Here is a 27750-nt window from a genome sequence, read left to right as displayed (position 1 = left end):
ATAATCATTCAACGTACGTACGTAATCTGATTGGGAAATACATAACCACATATATATACATAATAGATAATAATACAAAAATAACTTTATGTCACTTGTCGTAAATAAAATTATACGTCGCAATAAATTCTAGCGCACTTTGCTAAATTAACAATGCTCCGAAATAATCTTATGCAAAATTTAATATCAATAAACAATCACGCTTCTTGAATCTTGTTTATTTTATCAGAGAAAAATTACAGGCAAAATTTATTATCATCTGACTAAGCATTTTTTTTTTCTTCGTATTTTTGACATGCTAAATTAAGATAATATCAATACAAACACATCTCTGACGTCGGTCTTTTGTCTCTGAATATTCGGTGTATTTTTCATTAGGTATGGTATTGTAACTATACATACCTAATATTATATTTGCATATGTAAAAAATGTAGTTGGTACAGTCAGATCCGGCATAAATAAATTACGTCACATATGTTTCAGTATTTAAACCCCCCCCCCCATTGTAATACTTCGTCACAAAATCTTTTATCCCTGTCATATTTTTGAACCGTTAAAAAACTAAATCGTCAATTCGAAAAATATCGATTTCAGGATGTTCTCAAGGAATATTGTATTCTTTTATTCTAAGAAAACAATTGTAGTTTATATTTTGTTAGTTTTGTAAAGTTGTACGTATGTAGTTCTTCGTGGGACACTTATTCGTACGCCGCAGTACGTGGAACATGAGTTCGTGCAACATTTAATTAAATGACGAGTTCTTCGTTGAACATTTCACCGTGGAATACATTTCACCGTAGAATGCGTATTCTACAACATGTGGAGCTAGTTTGCTGTTCCAATTAGATTCAATACGAATTTTATGAGATGTCTTTATTGGTTTTAAATAATTTAATGTTGAAACTACATAAATAATATACCTATACGATGTGATTGTATTTATAATCTACTTACCTACCTATTTTTTATTGTGTGTTCCTTGTATTACAATGGTTTTATTACGTATTTTTAAGTGTTTTATTTAGACATTAATATTGTAAGTTACCGAAATAGCAATATTTTGTTAAATATTATAAATAAATAATATTATATTTATAATTCCCTGTGTAATATATTAGTATTAGCTAGTATTAGTATATTAGTAAGTAATATTGCACTTTAATGGTATAAATTAGCTATTGGTGTTAATTGGTAAAATATTATATTAGGAGATTATCTTTATTATTAGAATATTATGGTTTCAAATGTTTAGTTACTTTTGGTAGGTAAGTATATTATAAATATAATTATATCATATAGGTACCTATATTATTTATATATAGTTTTGTATTGTAGTATTCAAAATGAACTAAATAACACCATTTATCAATATAGGTAGGTACATTTATTTATAAACTCCGGATATTAGGTATATTACAGTGGCCAAATGTTTTTGTGCACACAATAATAATAGAAGAAACCTACACAATAAACTGACATAATTTCTATACAAAATCATTACCATCTGGATACGTCTTTTGTCTTTTTTATGAAATGCAGTCTCCAAAATACCACCACCAAAATACAACGGATTTGTAATTGTTTTATTTCAAAACACTACATTTTAGTTATTGATTTTTTAATTATATTTAGGACATGTTGGTAGGTACTGCGTACTTTATATATAAAAATCAATATTATCCTAAACGAATTAAATAATATCTGCATTTATCTATATACTATCATAGATATTGCTATCTTTGTATTTTCAATAATACCCACTTACAATAACTTTTCATTCAATTAGTCCACTGTCCGCACGCAAAATTATGTGTAGGAGAACATTTGATTATTTTTTTTATACTTATATTTAAGAGAACATTTTTCGAAATTTCCGTCCTTAGGGCGTGACGTCATATATTTATAAATGACCCATTAAAATAGAAAATACTATTTCCCATTTACTAATGAAATTATTCAACACTATAATATATCAATGACTTTTACTTTGACTATCTGATTCAGCATTGTTATATACTAGTGACATAACAATACACAATGCCAGGATCCCAGAATGAATGCTTACTGGACTACTTCTCTTCAGCTTCCCTGAAATATCGCTCATATAAATTTGTAGAGTATGCTGTGTCTTACATACCATAACTCAACCATCGTCTAAGACAGGGGAGGGCAAACTGCGGCCCGCCGGGTATTTTTTTGCGGCCCGCCATCATTAATTTTACTTTTGATTACGAATAACGTTTTTTATAATTTTTTTTAAATATTGACAATAGATTAAAATTTGAAGAATTTGTTGTTTCGTAAATGTATTAATCTCAGTACATCTTCCTTGCGTCTCGTCTCGCACTATGTAAGCACTATTTTCTACGTTGAACGTCGATTTCAATAGATACTGATAGTGTACCGACAGAGCTACAACTTGAGATTATTGATCTGTAGTGTGACACTGATTTAAGAGAATTGCATCGTCGTGAAGAAATCTCCAAATTTTACAATGCCCTTAATTCAGACAAATTCGACCAACTTAAAGATTATGCAAGAAAAATGTTCGTTATTCTTGGATCAATCTATATGTGTGAACAAACATTTTCGATCATGAACCTCTTCTTCTTTAAGAAATTCTAAAAAATTCTAATTCTAAAATTCTTTACGATCAAATATCTCCGATGCCCATTTACAAGCAGTTTTGAGAATATCAACTACAAAATTAACACCTGAATTTAAAAAAATGTTCAAAAATGTACAACAGTTTCATTCTTCTCATTATTTTTTTTGGAATGTTTATTTTTTGTGATAAAAATTTTTATCTAAAAATGGTATTTTACTTGCGGCCCGCCGCTCATTTTGAATTCTTGAATTTGGCCCTCCATCCAAAAAGTTTGCCTCCCCCTGGTCTAAGCCATCCCATCTTCAACGCTTTAGCGATATACGGGTCAGTATGTAACAATAATTCATAGAGTCGTTGCATCTTCTTTTCCACCATGACTAGCGGAACAGAACATCACAATTCATGGGTTACCAACATTTTCTCTATTTTTTGGTCATACATCAGGTCCCCGATTGCCGATTGGTTAAGCATCGACTAATACCTAATACCATGGGTCCCAGGTTGGAATCCTAGGTCTAGCATATACACGTATTGTTTTTTTTAATGTGTTGCTAATGAATTGGCTAATATCAGTTTGTCATAAATACAAACTCTACTAGTGGAGGCCCATAATATGATCTTAGGATCGAACATATTTAAAAAAAACACGTATTATGAACAGCGTTGCCAATTTACCATTTTTCTTACCAGATCTAGCATTTTTCGATAAGCATCTAGCTTGCAAAAAAGCATATGGCTTGTGGCGTTTTTACTAGCATTTTTTGATGCCTCCAACAGCTTTAAATGTGCTGAAAATACGCTAGATATTTAGTTTATTTATTTTCACATGCATCAAATTTTTGACTATAAGTCAGTACATATTTTAGTAGCGTGAGAAATAAAATAACATAAAGTAACACGTTGAAACAATAGGAGCTTTAATGGCCTTATAGTGAAATGATATCATCTAATTTAGTGAGTGCTTATGTATGTGACATCAGTTTGACGATTATCGGAATACATAATACATCACATAGTATATCACAATATAAGCATTTTTTGTCAATTTTGAAATGTATTTCTGTTAAAATGTGTGATTTTTTCATTTTTTTCGATACGCGAAAGGAAAGGTATTAACTTCGTTTTCGGTAAATTAACTAAATTTACTCGCAATTTTATTTTCACAAAATCTAGCGTTTTTTCCTACCAAATAGCTTGTTTTCTTACCCCGTCTGGTATGTTTTTGTCAACGTCAGCAATACTGATTAATACGTCTGTGTGGCCTTCAAATCGAATGGCGGTTAATCATCGCTGGGTCAAACGTAAAAACTTTGATATTTTTACAACTTACTTATAACATCTTATTTTTCTCATATTTAAATAAAAATCTAAAAAGAGTAAAAATTTAGAATTGTATTTAATGGAAACGTTATGTATATTACATGTTATTGACATCGTATGTGTACTATTAAAACATTATATTAGTTTTTTGGTAGATACACCTATTTGATTTCCGTTATAAAAAAAAAATAAAAAAATCATTTTTCCACTCATCCGTGACATACGTGTGGTTATAAAAATCATTCAAATACCTACTACATTAGATACGTATAAGAAAAATCAACAAATTACCTATTGATTTATGCATGCTACTGCTAGTACCTAAATAACCAATTGTTAGTCTTGAATTATTGGATAGCTGGTGTTGTAAAAAATGGAGATTAAAATATTAAACTTTTTATTGTATGGGACTTTGACAAGCAAGCTGAAAATGAAAACAAAATTAATTCCATAAATTATTTGTGGATAATCATTAGCGCACTAATGATCTATGAAATATTGAATTGCGTGATTTAAAATTTAAACGGTACCCCAGCGTACAAACTTATGCGTTATTTTAACTGTGAATAATATTATATGTAGGTACCTACCTACATAATGCAGGTATGTTTATATCTAAATTAATACTTTGAAAAGAAGATACCTACATGGCTTCATCGTCAAGGTCAAAATAGTTATACAAAATACAAGGGACGCGGTGCGGTTACTTTTGTGATTCGTGTACCTGAGACGATAGTGTACAATAACATGATGCCATGCCCCCCACATCCTGAAGCGGGCCCCCAGGACAGGATCTATGGCGGGCCCCCCTACCGGTTGCTAAGGGGAAGTGTGATTTTCTACAGTAGTGGTTTCCACGGAACCCCAAGGTTAATGGTATTTCGTGTATTTTAGCGATTTTTTAAATAAATCCAGTTGATTTATTGAGTTGTTATGAAACCCCGGTCGCGACTTTATTTTGTGGTAACCAAGCTACGTGCAACCCTTTGCCATATTGGGTAAAAAGCCATTTTGAAAGTCATGAAACACACATTTAAATTAACTATAAAATGAAATTCTACACGTGAATTATCATTTAATTGTATCAATCATCATATCACATCAAATAACATCACAAAACCACGTATTTTAAATGTTAATAATCATTTAGGAAAATAATGCCGCAGGTTCGAGCCCCCAGGCTAGAGCCCTGTCAGCCCCTATTTTGTGGGGGCCATGCATGATGCCAGCCTTGAAAGTGATCGTGGTTCTCACTTCTCACCTCCGTAACTAGCTACTTTAGCTGGCTCGCACATCAGAACTCGCCTTGTGTGCCTGACGGCCATAAATCAAAACCTCCAAGACTGCCGGCGAATGTTGCATGATCACAACCTCGCACATCGGCCTAGCGCTGCTAGCTCTAGCTCTGCCAAGCCCGGCGACAGTCTGGAGAGAAATGGCCGATTCTGCAGCTGTGTGCATGCGCGGACTCGATATTGGCCGGACATCGACACGCAGGCTTTGGCCAATGCAACTCGACGCATGTCGCAGCGTCGCAGAGTCACAGTTGCATCGGCCAATCTGCGCAGCTCCATTTGATAACGTTTGTTTCTTGGTTTACGATGACGTCACATCGACAAATTCGTCGTAAGACGCATGCGGCGAGTTCTGATGTGCGAGCCCACTTAACAGCACCACGGGTGCGTCTCGGTTTCTGGGAGACACATTATCTTTTGTAATATACTCATGTAGTATACAAGAAAAGTCATGGTATCAGCTCCGAAAGTAGTCGTGGATCCCACTCCTCACCCACCTAACTTGGTATTTGAAAGGCACGGCGTGCGCGCACTCACTTTCTTACGCGTGGGTACTGTTATGATATACCTACACACGATGACTTCTGTTATGTGAAGCCTTATGGTGGAGAGGGTTCAGAAGAAAATCTTGAGACTCCTTTACTTGAGGTTCTATGGATACTATCCGTGGCTTTATCCAACTGACTTTCTCTTAGGCATGCTTACATACTGCAGTCTGCAATTTAGAAGGAATCTGCCATTCTGGGTAGTGTTGACCTGTGTGTCCCTGATAACTATCTTAGAAATAGAGAGCATCCGTTGTTTATTCTCCCAAGGTGCAGAACCAACCTGCCACTGGTAATGCCAATTGGGAGGGCGATAACTATATTCAATGAAATTGCTTCGGGTGTTGATATATTTCACCTACGTGAGGATGAGTATAGGTGGACGTTGTTTTATAAATTCCTAAAATAGGGTCTACTGAACTCATCTGATGTACTTCCTTGTACCTTACTTATTTAAGTAATTATAATACTGTTTTATATTTCTTTGTTTATAAATGTCATGTTGTGAACGTCTTAAACTTATAAGTTGTAATGTCCACAATATGTTTAAAAAAAAAAATGAAATTGAAATTGAAATAAATTGAAATGTGTTAATTATGTACCTAACTATTGATAGATAACATTATTATTTTTCTTCTCCGTTAAGATCTCATGACTGAGGATTATGAACCGGATGATTTTGCCATCGGGGAATGCTTACCCATGGCAATCCATATGGTTCTTCCTTGTCCTCATCGACTTCAACCTGATCAAATATTTCGAGCTTTCCATGTTGTTATCCATCAGGCGGGAACAATTTCACAAGAAACCTGGCCCCGTCTTTCCGCTCCACACTCGGTGTTAATTGAACATATCACGAGGCCCTGCATTTGGGTGTCAGCCATCAAGTCAGTCTGTCAAACATCAGCTTTTTTTACACCCGGAAATGTATCAGGAACAGTTACCCAAGACTGAGGTCGCCACGTACTCAAGACGTGTGCTTTGGCTGAGTTTAAACTGACTTGTTTTAAATTAAAATGTTCCAATGGGAGAGACGAGCACGGAGAACTAATACAAATTGTCCTTTGTGATGACAAAATCGGACGGCCCGATGGCTTAATTATCTCAGGTATTTCAGGACATTCCCAGAGGATGTGGTTTGCATCCTGTCTACATTGTCATATATCTTTTCATAATAACATTTATTAAATTATTTCATGACAGTACACAGCGCCATACTACCGCACGCTAACTGCGGTAGGCTACGGAGACTTCCGGTGGTGTGGGAACTGACTATTAGTCGGGGAGTCCAACGTTCCATCTAATTTTTCTATTATGTGTGTGTGGATCATCAACGCATCTGAGCAGTGGTGTAATTAGGGTCGGCGTCACCCCCCGATGCGATAAATTTACACCCCCCCCCCCCCCCCACACAAACACACACATACAATTTTTTATTAAAACTTATATTTCAAATATTGTAAGAACTGTGATGTTTTCACAATAAGGACTACTATGAGACTGTACTGACAATATTTCTTGCAAGTTGAAACATGTCAAAGACTAAGAAAATGTAGAGGACCCGGCACATAGGTGGTCATTGATAAATACTTAAATACGTATCTTCTTTTCGTATACTTTGGCACCCGATAGAACGGGACGGATATAATGATCCCGATCGACGTAAAATTTCACTTGCGTACTCGCGCTAGTCGCACTTGACCTTTGCCTTCTGAGAAATGCGTCGAAGAATTGTGCATGTGATGGTTTCGTGCATTCGAGCAAAACTAAAATCTGGCAAAGGAAACTTTTTTTTACAATATTTTATGAGGACTGTGCGGAGGATGAAAACATGTGTGCGCACACCTTACAGGAAAGATTTCCCTTTATAATAATGGAATCTGCCCCACAGACCACATATAACTAAATGGTTTACATTTTAAATCATATTAATTCACATTCACGTTTTCCACTTACAGTAAACATATTGATGTTCTGTCATGGTTGCGGAGTGGGATGGATGTCTCCGTTTCTCCCCCAGCTGACCAAGGAAGGTCCTGATAGTCCCCTGGACGCCCCTTTAACGCCAACCCAGGCTGCGTGGGTGGCTTCTACCGTATGCATTGGTGGATTGCTTGGCACTCCGCTTTATGGATGGGCAGCTGATCGCTTCGGGAGAAAGACTTCGGCGCTAATGGCGGCTGTACCGTATACGGTGAGAAGGACATTATTTACTAAATATTTAAATACCAGTCCTATAATTGAGGAGTCTAATTACAAAAAGCGACATGTCCACAATTCAATATTTTCGGGAAACAACGTTTTTATGTTTCAAGCTTCAAGTATTTGTTTTAACGTGAGATTATTTTTTTCGTTGTATTCTATGTCGAAATTAGAACCAAATGGCAATTTGTTTCAGTCGATAAACTCTTAAATGTAATAAATATAGGCAAAATAAAATTGGACGTAGCGCTACTTGTAACTCAACTAATATGAAACTTGGCGCTTTTTGTAATAAATCGAGACTTAAAATATTTTCTTCGTAGGGTTATGTCGCGTTTTGGTATTTATAGATCAATACATATTGTGTAAAATTATACAAAGAATACGAGCATACGTTTCTCATTTTTGACCAAATGTGGACTTATCGCTTTTTGGAATTAGACTCCTCAATTATTAAATGTCGAAGTGCCGACCTGATAGGTACATGACTGAATTACTGAAATGATATTTAGATAAATAATATCTAAGACTGAAAGGTATACATAATTATATAAAATACAAATATGTAGGTATATGGACATAACACGAATTAATTTTTTTTAACGCTGGAACAGTCCGTGAGGCCCACAGTAGTGTAGTGAAACAGTAGTAGCAATATAAGAGAAACAATCACAACAACCCAGACATTGAGAAAATCACACTGCAACAAGTATAGAATCCGGAAGCCTCGGGATGAAAGGCCAGAGCCTCACACACTGGGCTACGATGAACGTGAATCAAATACGTTGAAGAAACTCTTCTTATAGAGAGATGGAACTTCAATTATAAGAAAATGATTATGAGAAAACTGTTATTTAAGCTAATGATTAAATTAGTGGCAAGTGATTTCGTATTGCAGATTAATTTATACCGTTTTGTGGTCCGAGATTTATTTAGCAGGGTTGCACTGAGATAAAACCACATTGCATTCTGTGTTTTTATACACTTAAGCAACATTATTTATAATATCAGATTAACAATCACAGAAAAAATCGGCACATTCTGAGAGGTGACCAATAAAGTAACACATACGAATGCTACTATTTTCTCGTAGAAATGAGAATTTTCTTTATCTGTGGCGATATCCAGTGGTAGGTTTTGCCGGCATCAATAATCATAGGTATGGTGGCAATTTATTTCTAGTTATGCTGGATTTTGAAGCTATTCTGGCGCAGCGCCAACGGCCTCATCATCGCCAGGCTTGCCGCCGGTCTAGGGGGCGCAGGCATATTCATGCTGGCCCCGCTCTACTCCTCAGAAGTGGCTTGCAGAACCAGCCGCGGAGCTCTGGGATCAATGATGGTGTTCGCTACCAACGGAGGCATAGTTTTCATGTACATCCTTGGGGCATTGGTGGACTATACGACGGCTCTGTGCATCATGTCTGCAGTGCCCGTTATTTTCTTTATTCTCATGTTCAGGATGCCGGAGACGCCACCGTACCTGGTGAAGAGCGGCAGGAATGAGGTAATTTATTTTAAAATAAAAATGGTTCGAACTTTGCGACAGCGACTAAAGACAATAATATTGTATGACAGAAACTGCTCCAGCGATTTGGTCCAAATCAAAACAGTCACGTAGCTTAGATTAATAAATTATAACACAAGCCTCGAAATGACCGGAGCGCACCGGAGCGCCGTTCCGGTTCATGAAATCCCCAAAATTATCGCTCCGTCTCGTTGAAAAAATATTTTACCTATCTGAGCTAGATTAGCTAGATAGGCTATATACCGGTAGTCCCAGAAGTACTCGACCTGACGTATAGATACCAGTTGTTGTTTGAAAATAGTGAACATGATAGTAGTGATGCCTAAAATAAAATTTGATATAAATAAAAAGGATTTCAAGTTATACACATTTATATTTTTATAAAAATCGATGTTTTTTAAAATAAATATAAAAAATATTAAAACGATGAATTAGTCAAAAATCTAAACGACAAAAAATCTAAAACTAAATAAATAAAGTTTTAATAATAAATATGACCATAAAATATAATGTAATATTAAGATGTGACCCTGCAACGTTTTATTACATTTTATGCACATTTTATTACATTTTTGTAAGTTTATCTTTAAATTAAAAAAAAAATAAAAAATCTTTTTAATGTTTTCAGATACATATTTATTAAATAATACAGTTGAAATTGTAAATTATCAAAAAAAATCTCAAATTGCAAGCTTAGTATTTTTCCGCTATTTTCTCTGCTGGCGTGCCTCTTCCCCTTAAGTATTAATTATTGATGTTATTTCTTTAATAATTCTCCGAAAATATTAACGTAGTTATTAATTATTATTAATAGCTATGTTAATATTTTTAGAACGCTCCGGTTCGTAACATTTTTCATTTAGAGCGCTGTTATAATATATTAGGTAGGTAGGTAGAGATCGCGCAACCAGAGTTGAGGCGGCCGAATACTCACACAGACGCATTAAAAAAAGGAACAGCCTGTAAAAGAATACTGTATTCTTCAGACATTCACTAATACACACAATCTTTCGTATCTGTGTATCACCAACTCTGGTTGCGCGATCTATACCTCCCTCATCATAAGATGTTGTGTTTTAAGATTTTAGAATTATTAAGAAAGTCAGAAGTTAGCCACTTTCAGTGTGGTTCAGTGTATCAATGTAAAATTGATGTGGAGTGAATGATCAAATTGGGTAAACCGCTTGTAGGAACAAAGGCTATTATTTTTCCTTTACCTAATCGCATTGAAATTGGCATGTTTAATCGCTTTTTTCGAAATTGAAAATCATAAGAATCGAAGCGCATAATAATTTTCAATTTCAATTATTTTTGTACATTTAGGTATAGAGAGTAGGTGATTTTTTTATTGCGATATTTAATTTTTCCACGAGATGGAGCGATGATTTCGGTGATTTCTCGAACCGGAGCTGTGTTCCAGTGCGCTTCGGTCCATTTCGAGCGCTGACTACGCCAATGTAAGGGCCATACAAAAATCTTTCAAACTGAGTGGAATATTATGACTCAGTTCGAGATGAGCGACTCGTAGTCACAATGTCACAATATGCGACACTATTGCTCTTGAAGCAGTCGTGTCATTGATCGCAATATTGTCATGTCATTATGTCCCGCTGCGATCGATAAGTTAACTGACCGATGTTAATTGAAAAACAATTAAAAGGACTTGTCTAAAAAAATAATAAGATAATAATTAAAAATCTCCTCCAGCCGTGGAATGTTGAGGCTGGCCATTGCCCACTGAAGAAGGAAGCCGATACATTACACGGATGGTCCTACTTTTCGCCCCTCCCGTTGTCTACGTATGACCTGTCATTGTCTATAGAATGCTCATACTGACGCGTCTGTCGTGTTCACTTGCCGGAGTATTCGTAGTTTCAGATTTCTTTCAAATTATTTTAACGTATCTTGAAAACTTTGGAGTTCATCTGATTTAGTGGTTATGTGTTATTAATAATTTTTGGAAGTGACGATCAAAGTAAGTAAACTTCTTCTGTGTATAATAATATCATAATACACTAGGACGTTTGTCAATGTAACAGTCGATTCTAACGACAATAACAAATAACTTATTTATACTCTTCCGTCATTATAGAATACCAAACTCTGCTTGCTAGTACGTTATCAATAAATAGTGTGGCAGTGGACCACTCGTTTTTTGTGCAAAAAGTTATGCTCAGGCTTTATTAATCTAAAGATGGCGGTGGGTTGGCAGATTTTGAGGACGATTGGTTGTTAATTTGTTAGCCTATTGAAATAATGTAAACGTAAAGAATGGAGGAGGAAAGGTGGGGTAGCGGAATTCGAGCTTATATTATAATAATATGTCAACACTATTACTAAATATAACAAGCGGGGGCTTTAGGGGTGCAAAATATCAGATGGAAGGATTCATAGAGCAGCAAAAGTCCAAGAATAAATATATTTCAATAATTTTATTGAAAAATATAATAAAACGCATTTTTTTTGTAGTGCTTATTCCACTTTTATAAATAAATTTGGACCGGTTTCGTCCGCCTCTGAGGAACATTTTCAACTGAATATATTTTTAAAATTCAGTTGAAAATGTCCCCCTCTGAGGCGGACGAAACCGGTCCAAATTTATTTATTAAAGTGGAATAAGTACTATAAAAAAAATTAAATCAAATAATACAATGCAGTTCCACCATGAATTGACAGTTAACACCATAGAGGTATTAAATAAGAAGAGGGGCAAGCAATCGGCTTTCTCAACTGAATGAAGCAGGCCAACAATAGCCGACAACTTACGAGAAATAGCGACGCGATAAAAAAAAAGTGCAGGGCATCACGGAGGATTTACTTTGGTCAGGGCTCGAAATGGACTGGAACGCACCGGAGCGCCGTTCCGGTTTGTGACATCGATATAATTATCGCTGTCTCGTGGAAAAAATATTTTGACCGTCTGAGCTAGATAGGCCATGTAATAAAAAATGTAACACATTTATTTTTATGAAGTATACATAGAATTTGGTAACTATGTAATATCTTCAGAAAATTGTCGAGCGCTCCGGTTCATGAACTTTTCCATTTCGAGCGCTGACTTTGGTCATTATAACGTACCCATATAATTAATAATGGGAACGTTAATTTTGCCGCAAATTGATTAACAGCCTGCCTCACCATACTTTTTGACCATACTTGGCTGCTTCACCATACTTTCATATAACCTACCGCCCCCAGGTTAACACAATAAAAGAAATGAAAAATATAATAAGTATATTATTTTTACTTATGTAAGTATATAAACTAAATTATATGATGTGAAGTACTTACGTACGTTGCTTACTACCGAAGGGCGGCAAATCGTAGATTCTCAGTGAATTATAACTAAGAAAATTAGAGTTTTAAAACTGCAATATTTCATGAAAAAAAAACAATTTGTTTCGTAGATAGTAAAAAAGTCGCTTGTGGCGCAATTCCCTTCCATGTTACTAAATATTTATCAACCATCCACACTACATAAATCGTTTCAAGTCGCTTCACGTTTTTCACCCTTGATGCAGCAAGCCTTTTCCTTTTTTATCATAACATATGTTATAACCAATAGTGTGTAAATTCAAGTACCGCGATAATGACGTAAGTAAGACGCATTGTTGTCATTTTATCAGGATGCCGCCGGGAGGCAATTTGAATGTTTTAGGGGGCAAAAGGTCATCCTAAAGACGAAGCATAGCACAAGGATCGCACTAATTTTCTTCCGTGTTGTACATGTAACGTAATATACATATTATTTACGAAAATTAAATTAAATAATTACAAGATAAAAAGAACTTTTTTTCTTACAACGTTTTTAAATTTTCTGTTGAATCATAATATAAACTTGACTTGACTAGCTTAAACAATCAAAAAAATTTATACTTGAAATACTGAATAATGAAATGTCATATCATATTGATTTCCATAGTAACTCACGTATATATTATTTAATAATTTAGTTGCTAGGACCCCCTAGCAACCAATAATGGTATCGAAATAACTTTTCATACAAAACAGAATTAACTAAAAATGAATTCAATTCTACTTAAAGATGGCTAAAAGTATTAATAAATGCATTGGCATCGTGTTCTGATATATTCTAAAAGTTTCAAATGTCTAGCTAGTCGGGCAGTTAGTTAAAAATCGATTGCAAGATTTGTACTGGACAAACAAGAATACGAGCTAATAAAAACATGGTGAAATAGTATTGCCTTTGTGCATTTTTTATTTGAAGCAATTCATTTTTTCAGAATTAGTTAGGTAGGTAACTATACAATTTTGATAGGGGGGCATGGAGATTTTTGAAGCGTCGAACTTGGCAGAAATAAGGTTGAGAAACACTGCTACGCGGTGTTTTTTCCCGGCAGGTTCACCACTATCATTCTACTGCGCGAGCGAAGATATCTCGCAAGTTCCAACTGTCGTGTGAACATTCAGAAACTTCCGAACTTTTTTAATCCATGCATGCAAACTTGCACGATAATACGTGTTTACACGTGCATTTTCTTGTTATGGCCGCGATAATACGTACCTACTAACTGTCAACAGTAAATCCATGTATGTGTAAACGGGGTCTAACAATTTCAAATTGGCGCATATAAGTGATATTTCTAAATATTGTTCCATGTAGGTATTTGTCAACCAATTGTTTTGATTTTATCTGAGATTGTGGTAAGGGAGCGGCACCTACATATCGGCTGGACAGTGAATATTTTACAAAATACGTAATTTATTAAAATCACTACCCTTTCATTCTTACTTGCCCTCGGTTTAAGAAAGTCGGGCTCTGGCTAAACTTCATGCAATTAGTCATGTAAATTTAAAATTCTTTTAAATATTTTTAGGAAGCTGCAAAGGCCATAGCATGGTTGAGGAGTGTTCCAGAAAACAGCAGCTTGGTACAAAACGTCCTCGGGAATCTCAAATATGAAGTTGAGCTGGCAAACAAACCATCTGGTCAGCAATTAGGTGAGTTGATAATCAAATACAAAATAATTCGTACATGCGAAAGTTTCGTATAAAGTATTGGGGTAAGTAAAACAGGGTGCATCATGGCCCCCACAAGGGGGGAGGGTGACAGGGCTCTAGTTTGGGGGCCCGCTCTCAGGAGGGGCCCGGCGTGGTGAGTCAACCAGATAAGTGAGATAAACACACATCACAAATTTACCCTAACAGTAAAAAGATCGCCTGCGACGCTAATTTAATTAAAGTCTTAATATTGATTATAGTTTTAAAACATATAGTTGCGATATAATTTTAATGTGTGTCAATACTCGACAATTCAATAATTCAAGTGGATGTATTAAAAAATACTAAAAATCGCATAATAATATACTAAATACTTTTAATTTTACCTTGAACACCATTTGGAAAAAGTCACTATGGAGCACCATACTGCTTTTGATCTTAGTGATAGGTAGCGGGGCCTACCAAAGATCCTGGCCTGGGGCCCGCTTCAGGGTGTGGGGGCCATGGGGTGCATTAATGGGTTTTGACAGTGTTCTGTGTGCTACTGTATCAGAATGGAGTGAATGGTTGTAACCAGAGCTGGAAATTGTATCGGAACCAAATACTCGAATCATGAGGGTTGTTAGGATTCCAGGGTTCGGTTACTGTGGAAAAATCGAATGAGGCTCGGTTCTATCACACGAAAAATCAGGTCCCCTGTTTCGAGGCTTTATAACCTACTTACCTACTCATAAGTATACATATAATGGATATTTTATTTTAATTTGAATACTAAAATAGGTGTTTAGGTAGGAACTGTTTTTTTCAAAATATTCTTACCAGGTTAGGTATTTATGCAGATACGATGAATTTTAATGTATGCAATCACATCAGTAAAAAAAACTTTATTGTATAGTTATTGCACAAGTGGCTATCGAATGCATTTGGCTTAATGGTCAAAATTAGTAGGAGCATAAGTGTCCGTTTGTGTCGTCCACGCTGCCTTGTCTTTTAAACATGCCGTATCGGAATATTAAAGCAAACATTAGATGCCCCTGATACTTCCAGTGGCTACAGGTCATAAAATGGTAAATAATTTGTAATGTCGTCCAATGTAATTTAATCCTTTGATATTATATGAAAGTTAATAAATAATCATTTATTTTCAGAGACCATTGGAGAAAAGCTGGAGAACCCATCTGGTATTGAAGACATCCCCGCATGGAAATTGTTAGGTGAGTAGATTTTGCATTAGTTGCACTCTTGTTTTAAACGTCCATCTTACCTCAAACCCAGGCTGGAGCATAGATCGATTGAAAACGAAGCAAATTTTAGTATACTACTTCTGGTAAAGTCGTACGACACTATTGTGCATTACAAAAAATACAATATGTAGATGCTGAGAAAATTCTCAGAATTAGCTGACATTCTTTGGCAAACTATTTTATAGTATCTTTGTATAGAGACACTACATCAGTTTATTTAACTTAATCTGAGCTCACCCCGGTCCGTTGTAAGTGGAATATATTAGTCCCGAAACAATTAATAACAATATAGATATTGGTATTTCGACAGCCCAAAGTGAGACAGCTGTATTTTCTAAGCTCATTACATTAAAGGTTTGCAAACAGGGTTAGAATTATAATAATAATTTTTGTAATATTCCATAGATGGCGTTATAAAACTTTTAATATTGATTATAAAAATGCTCTTTCTTTCTAGTTACATCACGGCCAACATACCATGCATTCATGGTTTCATTCACCCTGCTGACGATTCAGACCTTCACTGGAATGTTTGCGGTTGTGACATACGCCAGCGAGATCTTTGCAGGAGCCGGAAGTCACCTGTCCCCTAGCTCATCAGCCATCATAGTTGGCTCTCTGCAACTGGCTGGGTCGCTTATTGGATGTTTATTGATTGAGAAATTAGGGAGAAGGGTGAGGGATTCAATTGTGTACCAGAAATGTAAACTTATATTATTGAAAACCGTTGTTTATTTAATTTTATTTAAAATTTACCTTGTATAATAATTGTTGATTGTATTCTACGTTAAAATAAGTTTAACATTGTTGTCTATACCCATTATTTAGTATTTAATATACTACCCATGGTAGCCTATTTGGTAGAGTAACCGTCTCTGAAGATGTGGGTCACTGCTGAGCAAAAACTGCATGTTATTTTTTTTAACTTGTGTTGGTTGCGGTGCAAATACTCAATGGGTTGGGCGAATGGCAAACATCATTCCTCAGCAAAAGTCTGTTAATATTTCCTTCACTTTGTGGTTGCTTTAGAAGTAAAAATCTTCATTTAATTTATATTATTATTTTGAATATTATTATGAAGTATAAATTCGCCATTGCCTATTTCAATCCCACAATGTAATAATTCTTTGTGTAATTTTGTTTTCTTTTGCAGATACTTCTCTTTGTTTCTTGTCTCATGGTGTCACTTGCCATGACAACTATGGGAACTTACTTCTTTGTGAGAAGCTCCGGGTATGACGTCTCGACAGTCGAATGGATTCCAATTGCTGCCATTTCTCTGGCAGTAGCCACTTACGGTATCGGCATAGGGCCGGTGCCTTATGTTCTACCTCCAGAAATATTCATGGTTCAAGTAAGGAATATTAATGATCCCAACATTTTGAAAACATTGCATGATTTTTTCTTTGCCTTACTTCTAAGCATTCTAAAAACTGGACTTCCGTGGTTTATCCTCTAATGTACAGAATTATAACCAATAGAAAAAATCCTTTTTGAAAAAAGTAAGCCACCCGGCAGGGAATAGAACCCTGCATACCCCGGGTTTACGTCCCATCCGCGCATTACCTCTATGCCACGCAGTGACATACTAATTGCGACAAATTTTAACTATTGGCCACCATTTTTTAATACCCACTCATCCTGCACCCTTTGCCACTGGCATCTATAACATATATGGACCGTACGCCACTGATATAATCAATAATTATATTTTTAAATATATTTTCAGGTGCGAGGTCTCACTACGACTATCAGTCTCATATGGTTGTGGATAGCCTCATTCCTCCTGGCACAGTTCTACCCAGCATCAGTGGTCGCCGTCGGTGCCGATGTAGTTTACTGGTTTTTCGGAGCTGTGTCATTCGGCGGTGTCATCATCGCTGCGTTCTTCCTGCCCGAGACTAAGGGAAGACCTCTCAGCGAAATCATTGCATACTTTGCCGGGGACAAGTCGAGAATGTCAAAGAAAGGGAAGCCATCGGAAAATGGAGGACTCCTGTGATAAAAAATAAGATAGTTATAAATCGAAATGTGAATTTTAAATTAGTTAAAATATCATCGTGCGCAAAAACTTATGAAAGACATTTGACTATGATATTAATTAGGCCAGAGGTTTCCAACCTGGCGCCAGATGTTATTTTAGGGGGTGCGACAACTTTTCTGTATAGGAATGTAGGAATATGACTCATGACTCTATATTCCTACAATTTGCCGAAAATGTAAGGTGATAATGAGCTAAAAGATGATCTTATTGGTTTGTGGGCAAATCTGGATTTAAATGCAATTTGAAAGAAAGTCTTTGTAGGAGTTTTGGTGTTCAGCACTGGATATGTTCGGAAGACTTTAAGATAACGTGGAAAAACACACCATCTCCTAATTCCATTGTAAACAGCATTTAGTTCTCTTTTGTCAATCAAGACAAAATGTACGAATCTAGTCTCAATGCCTAACAAGAAAATTCTTATGTTTTTATAAAATCATGAAGGAACAATGGAGTCATTGATCTTACTATGTGTTAGTAATTTTGTCTAATAATTGCTTAATTTACATCTACAATTCTATGCTCTGAGGTAATAGATTTCTTTGTTACCTGTGGTTCAAAACATTTAAATGTATCTCTTCATCTATGTAATATTGGTGTAAATATTTTCTAGTGGTGCGGTGTATAAAAAGGTTGGCAACACGCGAATAAGACAAATAGTACCCTCTATAAAAATTTGTAAGTGTTCATAATAAAATGTGTAAATATATTATTAGTATATATTTTACTAAAAAATTTTTTTTAATGACCTTTATAAAAATACCATGTGTCTTGTCTAGTTAGTACTTATTGAAAAAAGCCTGCTAATTTTACAATAATTATTACAAGGATTAAATTGAAAAAAAATGTGTCAATCGTTTAGAATAGGTATGAGCAATGAGATTTTATTTCACTGCCACTATTGGATACATCCTTATGCACCAAGATTGTATATTGTCCACTGCCAGTTTGGGCTTACACGAAGTTAGCTGTGCAATAGCAAAATAAAACCTCATTGGCTGCACACTGCTTTCTTTGAGTACCGAACAAACTTTGTGTTTTATAGAATAGATGGCTCTGTTGAACAGAAAGAAAAAATTACAATTATACTTTTTATCAATTTAATCTTAGCAAAGCCGTAAATCAAACTGAATGATTTTTTTTTTTACATTGGTAGCTGATATAATTTAAAAATATATATATAAATTAATAAGCATACTTTCTGTAGTCTCGATCCAAGGCACAATATCCTACCTATTCTTAATGATCAATTTAATTGCCTATCTGTCACACCGGGGACCATACAATACAGCTTTAATTAAAAATATATTAACTTTCCACTAGTATGCTAAGAATCTGAGGAAGTAAGCAAAACTTTTTGTGAAATATTTGTCGCAGATGTCTAGTTTTATTATACTTTTGTACTTAAGAGTAAGAATTAGTAAAATAAGAAGAATTTGTATTATATATAATATTATAATAAACCTATAAACCTCTTTCCTACTCTATTAAATTTTTAATCTGTCGATACTAACCTACGAATCGGATGTTGAGCCTATCTAAAGGTGCATTTAGACCAAGCAGGCGCATGTTCATTCTTCCCCCACTCCTCGCTAAAAAACATTTACGTCGATAAAATTTCGCTGGAGTGGGGGAAGAACGAACATTGGTCTAAATTAGGCCGAAAAGGAATGAGAAGACACTCGAGAACTTAGAAAAGAAGATTATTAAAAAGTGGAGTTATCAGAGCATCTATTCTATAAACAAGGCTGCTTTCGGAGGCTATTGAAGGTAGTTTATCATGTATGTATTGAGGCGGTTAATTGTTACAATAAGCTAACCGTCTGAACTGTCAAAAACGTGCTATGTTTTAATATCACCTCTCTTGGCGGTGTTAACTTTTAGAGCGAGATAGACAGTTTTGAGAGTTTAGAAGGCTAACTTATTGTGACATTATAATACCTACCTCAATACATAAATATGATAAACTATTCTCAATAGCCGCCGATAGCAGCCTTGTGTATAGAATATATGGGCAGAGCCGTATTTGATTATCGCACATGTTAATGAAGGTACAAAACTACAATCTGTGTGCGTTGTACACTGACGAGATGATAATATTTTGTCAGACATGAAGGTAGAACAACTGTGTTGGAGAGATGATTGGAGACATCCAACAACCCAATGCTCTTTCTCATTATATATCGTCGCTATAGGATTTGTTTCCCGAATATCCATTTTTGTCGAAATCGACATTTTAATGCAGTTCAATTTCTTTAATCGAACTCTACCAAAATCATTTATAAAAACAATATATTTTTATCTAGGAACAGAGATATTTTTTTAAAAAACCCGAATACGCCATGTTAAGTTACAATTACTCCGTGGTGTTTTCCGAATGTCCAACTATTTGTACCTGAATATCCAAGTTAATTTTGGTCGAAATATATCTCTGGCTGAGTGTTTATTTCCCGAATATGACTTTAGCCAATCAAACCGCGCTCACGCCGTGCATCTCGCTCCCACATTCACGCTGTCTAGCTCTAAAACAATCACGCCCACTTTCATATTTTTCAGCCGTCCGGAGACTTCTTTCAAATTTCGTCTTATTGATATTGTTTTTAACGTTACTATTGTTTTAATAGTGAATTCATCAAATTTGAAGAGATCATTCATAGCTGATACATCACCAGTTCGCCCTGAACTTACAGTAGAGTTGTGGAAGTGAGTATTTTAACCTAAATAATTGCATTTTGTTTTGATAAATGACACAAAATCCCAACGGTTATATGAATTCTACAGTATGACCCGGCAACTACTATGACGTAAAAAATAATTATTATTTCAAATTATTATTAATCAAACATTGTTTGTCTTTATTTTACTTTTAATCTAGGTATTTCTATGAAAATAAAGGCGTAGTTAATTTAATTTAATATGTATGTAAGTAACTATTTATTTGGTGGTTTGTAATAAGTTTAATTGTTAATTATAGAAAAATATAGATATAATAATATACAGATATATATACTTAAATAGATTTTTTTTTTTTGAAAAAGTATTAATATAAAATTGTTAGCAAGTACGAGTAAGTAGGTACCATCATAAAATATTGGAGAAATGACCGTGACGTCGTTTAGTAATTGAAGTAGTAGATACCTTATAATATATTTTCTCAGAAGTGATTTAAAAAAAATTATGTAAGTATGTTCAATTATTAGAATGGTACATTCTTAAATCTTGTGAATTATTCATTCAATAAAAAAATAGTTAATTACTAAAAACTATTTTATTACTTAATCCGAAAAAAACCGAAAAAGCGATTGCCGCATGTTATTATTACATACGAACTTGGGTAATTACGATCATTAAGTATTTAAATAGTAGAGGTAATTATTAACAATTATCGTGTAAATAAATATAACATTTGAGGCGCGTACTTTTTGACCACTCAGTAATCTGTAGGCCGTGCAGCAATACGCTATGGTCTTAAATCCCGAATGCCCATGTTTTGTCCCGAATATCCATTATTCTGAGAGAGCGCTAAAAATTTCCCGAATATCCACAGTGAGTACAAATAAAACGCATTTTCTGTGCATTTAATGATTTATACCAGTATATTATTCTTGGAATCTATTCTTAGATAATGTTGCAATCATACAGTATAGAAAGAATGATTGATACATCTACTGATATTAAAATATACGACAATGAAATTTGTTTTTCGTCTCCTGTAAAATTGACATTTGGTCTATTTGGGAAACAAATCCTATAGCGACGATATATAAGACCAAAAGGAAAAAGCAGGGTCAAAAAAAATCTTTTATATTGTACTTATAGTACGAGGGTGGGTCAATAATTCCTTAGAAAAAAGCATTAAAACAGTTTTTTTTTTGTTTTTTTTTTTTATTTCTCAACATAATCTCCTTGGAGCTCAATACACTTGGTTAGACGTTTCTCAATTTTTTTTAAACCGTCAGAAAAATAAGTTTTCGGAAGGTCTTCAAAATAAGCATTTGTCCGATCGATGACTTCTTCATTTGAAAAAAAACGTTGTCCACTTAGCCATTTTTTTAAGTTTGGGAAAAGGAAAAAGTCACTGGGGGCTAAATCTGGCGAATACGGTGGGTGGTCGACCAATTCGAACTTCAATTCTTCAATTTTAGCCATTGATCGTAAACATGTGTGAACACGGGCATTGTCCTGATGAAAGAGGATTTTTTTCCTGTTTAAATGAGGCCGTTTTTCTTCAATTTCGTTTTTTAGCTGGTCCAATAAAAATGCATAATAATTCCCTGTTATTGTTTTTCCTTTTTCCAAATAGTCAACGAAAATAATTCCACGTGCATCCCAAAATACAGTAGCCATAACCTTACCAGCTGATTTTACGGTTTTCGCCTTCTTTGGACATGGTTCGCCTTTCGCAATCCACTGCTTTGACTGTTCTTTCGTCTCGGGAGTATAGTGGTGTATCCATGTTTCATCTACAGTCACAAAGCGACGAAAAAATTCATCCGGATTGCGTTGCATGAGCGACAACAGGGCTTTAGAGGCCACCACCCTATTGCGTTTATTGTCGACTGTGAGCAAACGCGGCACCCATCTTGCAGAAACTTTTTTCATGCCCAATTTGTCATGTAAAATAGAAATGACGCTACCTTTTGAGATCCCTGTAACCTCAATTATCTCACTCAACCTTAATCTTCGATCACTTAACACCATATCGTGGATTTTATTGATCATTTCTGGTGTAGTCACCTCTACAGGACGTCCTGAGCGTGGTTCATCCTTTGTTGATGTACGACCACGTTTAAATTCATTTAACCAGTTATAAATAGTTGCAAGTGAAGGAGCAGATATGCCGTGAACTAAATCCAACTCATTTTTTATTTCCTTTGCTGTTAACCCTTTTATATTAAAATGTTTAATAACAGCTCTAAACTCAATTTTCTCCATTTTTGTAAACAAGCAATTTTTTTTTTAAATGTACGAAAATAAAAAACAACAACCCGACCAATCTGATTGAAACTTCGCAGCATACTGAATCGGTAGTGCCGCTGCATGAAAACAAACCGCTTACAGTACTAGTCGCGCCACCTGTCGGCTTTTCTAAGGACTTATTGACCCACCCTCGTATAAGACTAAGTGTACGGCCTGAGTGAACAGCGTTCGACTGGGCATGAGCGGCGTGCGCAACTCAAACGTATAACTAAAAAAGACATTGTCTACGAACATTTCACACACGGTATACATTTGAGTTGTGCATGCCTCTCACGCCCGCCGAACGCTATCCCTAATGCTATAAAAACATAGACTTGGCGGGTAAAAAATCCTTTTTTATGTCCCACATACCCTGTACCAGTAACTTTACATTTTTTTTATAACCAGAATTTTTTTTTACATAATATTATATAATTAATTTATTATATAATATTATTATGTACACTGTCTTGTCTATAAACTGAATAGTGAAAATAATATTAGTTTACAGTGAATACATTCATAGACAATAATAAATGTATACAATTGAAGAATTGAAGATTACAGTGTTCAGGTACCTTATGAACAGCGCTCGAAATGGAAAAGTTTACGAACCCGAGCGCTCCACAATTTTCTGAAGATATTAACATACCTAGTTGTCAAATTGTATATATGTATTTCATAAAAATAAGTGTTTTTTGTTATATGGCCTATCTGCTCAGATGGTCAAATTGTTTTTTCAACAAGACGAGCGATAATTTTACCGATTTCACGAACCGGAACGGCGCTCCGGTCCATTTCGATCCCTGCTTATGAGTAGTGTTCACAATAATATCACCTTTTCATATTTGATAATGGTTTCAAAAATATTACTCAGTGGTTTTCAGAGTTTGCACCAAGGCACCCTGGGGTGCCCAATGACATTAATATGGACGAAGCATCTGGAAAAAAAAATGACACTCACTTTTTTGTCGGGTCTGCCGAATGGCATAATCTGTTCTAACGCCATTACAATAAAGGTGATATTGCTATAAATTCCCGATGCTTTTTGTCGGGTCTGCCGAATGGTTCGGTTCGAACGGGTTCGCTCAAATTAACATTGACACTAGAAACACTGTTCTAACGCCATTACAATAAAGGTGATATTGCTATAAATTCCCGATGCGTGATATCGCATAATAGAAATTGCGTGACGTCTACCTATACATGTGCGAATGTTGCTATGCGCGAATTTACTTGCTAGCTACTGTACTGAGTGTGTTGTCCATTAATAATGTCATTGGGGGTGCCGCATGCTTTTTGAAAGAAATAATAATTAATTGTTATTGTATAAAATGTTCTTTACATAGTAATAACATCTAGTTTATATATTTTGGCCTGCTCTGTACCCCTTTCCTACACTAAACATTGAGAAATATTAATATTTTTCTTGACAGAGGAATAATGTATCATTTTTTAACCGTATTTAACTTTGATGTCATTTTACTCAATATGTTTACCTACGCACTTGTATCCATTTAATCTTCAGCTCCTCGGTTATACTTTTAAAAGATTATTGCCAGAGTCTCTATTTTATTTGTATTAAGATTTAGTAGGTATTTTTTAATTAGGTTAGTATTGTTAGTAAATTTTTATAAGTAGTGCAATAAATTATATAAATAACTAGCTGACCCGGCAAACGTTATTCTGCCATATAAATTATTTTTAGTCAGGGCTCGAAATGAACCGGAACGCACCGGAGCGCCGTTCCTATTCGTAAAATCGGTAAAATTTTCGCTCCGTCTCGTGGAATAGATAATTTGACCGTCTGAACTGGATAGGCCATATAATAGAAAATCTAACACTTATTTTTATGAAAAAAATACATAAACTTTGATAACTTTACTATGTAAAAATCTTCAGAAAACTGTCGAGCGCTCCGGTTCGTAAATTTTTTCATTTCGAGTGCTGTTTCTAGTGAATATTTTGGTTGTTAAATAAAAAATAACGAATGTATTGTAAGTGTGTGGGGATGGATTCTATGACAGAAAGAGGAATAGAGCGCTGTAGACGATGACCGCCGATAAAAACAAAAAAAACATCAACCATTCATTTTCTCAATTCAAAATGAGTAATAGTGTTCATAATGAATGAATTACCTGTGACAGGATCTCGTTGTTTAATGTTTATGCAATATCCGTATTGTAAATTATTACTACTAAATTATTAAATTAGCGGATATTGGAGAGCGTCGTATGAATGGTGTGTGTCAGCGATGAACTCCAGATTATTGTTTCTTCTTCGAATCACGATTTCTCGCGTCGATGTGCGGTCGTCATCCATGATTCCAGCAATGTCGTCAACAACAGTCGCATTGAATCGACGTACGTGCTCTCCAGCTGGTGTTTTATCAGGATTGATGACAATAGCGTGATTGTCACTTTGCAATTCGTGCATGTGTGCTTTGAAGAATTTCAATAATTCATTGTGCTCATTCAACAGGGCGTCCAGTCCGCCGACGATGCGCCTGGAATTAGGCGAATTGAGGCTATTGTAGCCGCAACGTGCATCCACATGATTGATGTCCTCGAAGAAGTAGATTTGTAAAAATGTATGTGGTTCGTTTGGCATTGGCAGCAATGAGCCTACTTTGTAGTATACTTGGCCTTTGATTTTGAATGTAGAATGGAATTGTTGACCATTTGCCGCAGTATTGTGAACTATTTCTGTTGCTCCGGACGAAGTCATTTAGAAGCATGAATTGAATGTACGAATGGACTTCAGGAACAGGTTTGAATCTGGAACCGTGCCGATGAGCAAGCCGTTCAATGGTTCTGGTGGTATCTCAATTTCTGGTAGTTGCACTTTTCCTGATGCGCAACACATCCCGGCTTCAAACTCATGTTTGAATTTGAGCGCATGACAATGGGGACATTCTTGGTCCATAGCACCAATCAGCACTTTCGGATGAGCGGAATATTCAATACCTGGCTCGTACTCGAATGCGAGACGAAGGAACGAAGCGGATGTAAATGTTCGATGTACTTGTTGGCGTTGTCAGTCATTTTCTCTGCCAATTGCAATTGTCGTTGTTGATTTCGTTCAGCTCGTGCCTCTTGTGATTGAGATGCACGCAATTGCGACATGCTTACACGCACGTTTTTGTTATCTTGTTGGATTTGTTTGTCTATTCTTTCTGCTCTACTATTTCTCATGTTTGTTGCTTTATTCGTTCGGCGGCCCAAATGGCCCCCCTTGCGTCTTGCTGGCATTGTGCACTGTAATACACGCACATAAAAATAGATAAATTAAAATAAATCGTACAAAATTTTGCACGCACTGCGTTGTGATATGCCGAATGAAATGTCAAAATGACGCGACGCTTCTCTTGAATTCTTCTCGGACGTAGCGCCATCTGCCATTCAACAACATAAATAATTTCATTCTGTTTGAAATACGAACGACGGTTAAATTTGTTCATACAAAAATAATAAAATCGCGATTAAAAAATGGGAGGGTGAGGGTAGGAGGCTGAAAATTTGGGGTTATAGGTATTTTTTTGTGTCAAATAATAAAAAAAATACAAAAAAAAAATTGTCATAAAAATAAAAGAAAATTTTTCTGGATAGAGATACCCTAATCACCTAGCGGTATGAAATATACTTGTTGACCTATTCTCATACCTAAAAAATATACATAAAAAAATTCATAAAAATCGTTCAAGCCATTTCGGAGGAGTTCGACCACAAACATCGTGACACGAGATTTTTATATATATAGAGATAATACATAATATGATCCAAATCCTCATCCTCCCATTTCACAATGGCACAAGCAAGATGAATGTACACGGTCACCATTGCGAAGATCGGCATTCGTGTTGTGTGGCCAGTGGCCTGGCAAATGTTCGCTGTACTTCAACTTAGTGTCAGTGTTTCTGCATACATCAAAAAGTGCTAAGATTCCCCTTACTTGGCCCATTGCGAAGGGGAGCATTACAATTAATCAAAATATTATAATGTCAGAACATAAAATTTATTTAAATAAAGTAAAAATAAAATATAAAAACTTTTTTATTTTTATTAATGAATACATGTCACACATGCCAAAAACACAACAGCTACAACAGCAATGACAACCTTGACACAGAGAAGAAACAGAAACTTAACCAAGGACTATGAAAAAAAAGCGCAAAATATATTATGGTGCACGTTGCGTACTATCACGTGACGTCACAGTAAGCTGCCGCTATGGGAAAGAAGTGTGTAATGTTGTTTTTCTTGGTGTTTAAAATGTTATCAGACTGATGCTCCCATCTCGTAGCACGTTTTGAACCTTTAAACGAACATTATCAATTGGCAAAATCTGCCGAAATCACCAGAACAACAATGAGGTCATCTCACGTTTTACTGTACTGCGTCGACACCTGCATGACTTGATGAATCATTTTCCACATGCCTACACATTTTCGAATCATGTCAAAAACGCATGTTTTTTTGTTTTTAGCGGTTGACACTATGTATTTTCAATAAGAATGTTGTCTATTTATCTATGGTCTGCGGGTTAAGTACTGTTCAAAATATTATTGAATTTATAGAGACTCATTACTAGGTTACTTCATCATTGAATTTACAGAGATTGTGTTCATTCAAAATTTTCTACAAAATGACAAAACCATAGACTAAATTTGTCGCCGTGACAGCGTGACGGTATGCGACATGCATCTTAATATAATCACAACTTAATTCCTGACCATTTTTATTTCTTAGAATTCTTGACACAACCTTATTTTTAAATCTTACAGAACCCTTACCAAAATGGCTTAAATTTAAAAAAAATAGTTGGCAGCGAGGTAAATTTAAAAAAAATGTCAAAAGCATGTCTCGAATTGCATGTAAAATTTACCATAAATTAAAAGAATAATAATATATAACGTCAAATTAAATTTCTTCTTTCCTTGCTGCTAGAAAAATTTCACTCCATGACGCGATATCAAACCGACCTATATTTATCGCAAGCTTCTGCAAATTCCCACAGTACACTAAACACAGATCACGGCCCAGTTGA

The 27750-nt window shown here is 35.3% G+C and overlaps 1 protein-coding gene across 1 annotated transcript in view; it reads left to right on the top strand.

The window, feature by feature from the left end:
* The window catches only part of LOC147078097 (facilitated trehalose transporter Tret1-like), a 45984-nt gene extending 24424 nt beyond the window's left edge, over positions 1–21560 (top strand). Inside the window, exons 2-8 of the mRNA XM_085961197.1 lie at positions 7728–7963; positions 9154–9477; positions 14337–14460; positions 15609–15674; positions 16162–16379; positions 16858–17058; positions 17434–21560. Of these exons, the coding sequence (XP_085817323.1) occupies positions 7728–7963; positions 9154–9477; positions 14337–14460; positions 15609–15674; positions 16162–16379; positions 16858–17058; positions 17434–17706 (1442 nt within the window). The 3' untranslated portion in view covers positions 17707–21560. The remainder of the gene's footprint in view (positions 1–7727; positions 7964–9153; positions 9478–14336; positions 14461–15608; positions 15675–16161; positions 16380–16857; positions 17059–17433) is intronic.
* The last annotated feature ends 6190 nt before the right edge of the window (positions 21561–27750 follow it).

The sequence above is a fragment of the Rhyacophila brunnea genome, unplaced genomic scaffold (genome assembly GCF_057557595.1).
Source record: "Rhyacophila brunnea isolate RB1 unplaced genomic scaffold, BYU_Rbru_1.0 scaffold_12, whole genome shotgun sequence".
NCBI lineage: Eukaryota > Metazoa > Arthropoda > Insecta > Trichoptera > Rhyacophilidae > Rhyacophila > Rhyacophila brunnea.
Note: the sequence above shows the minus strand (reverse complement) of the source record. Positions and strands in the feature narration are given on the sequence as shown.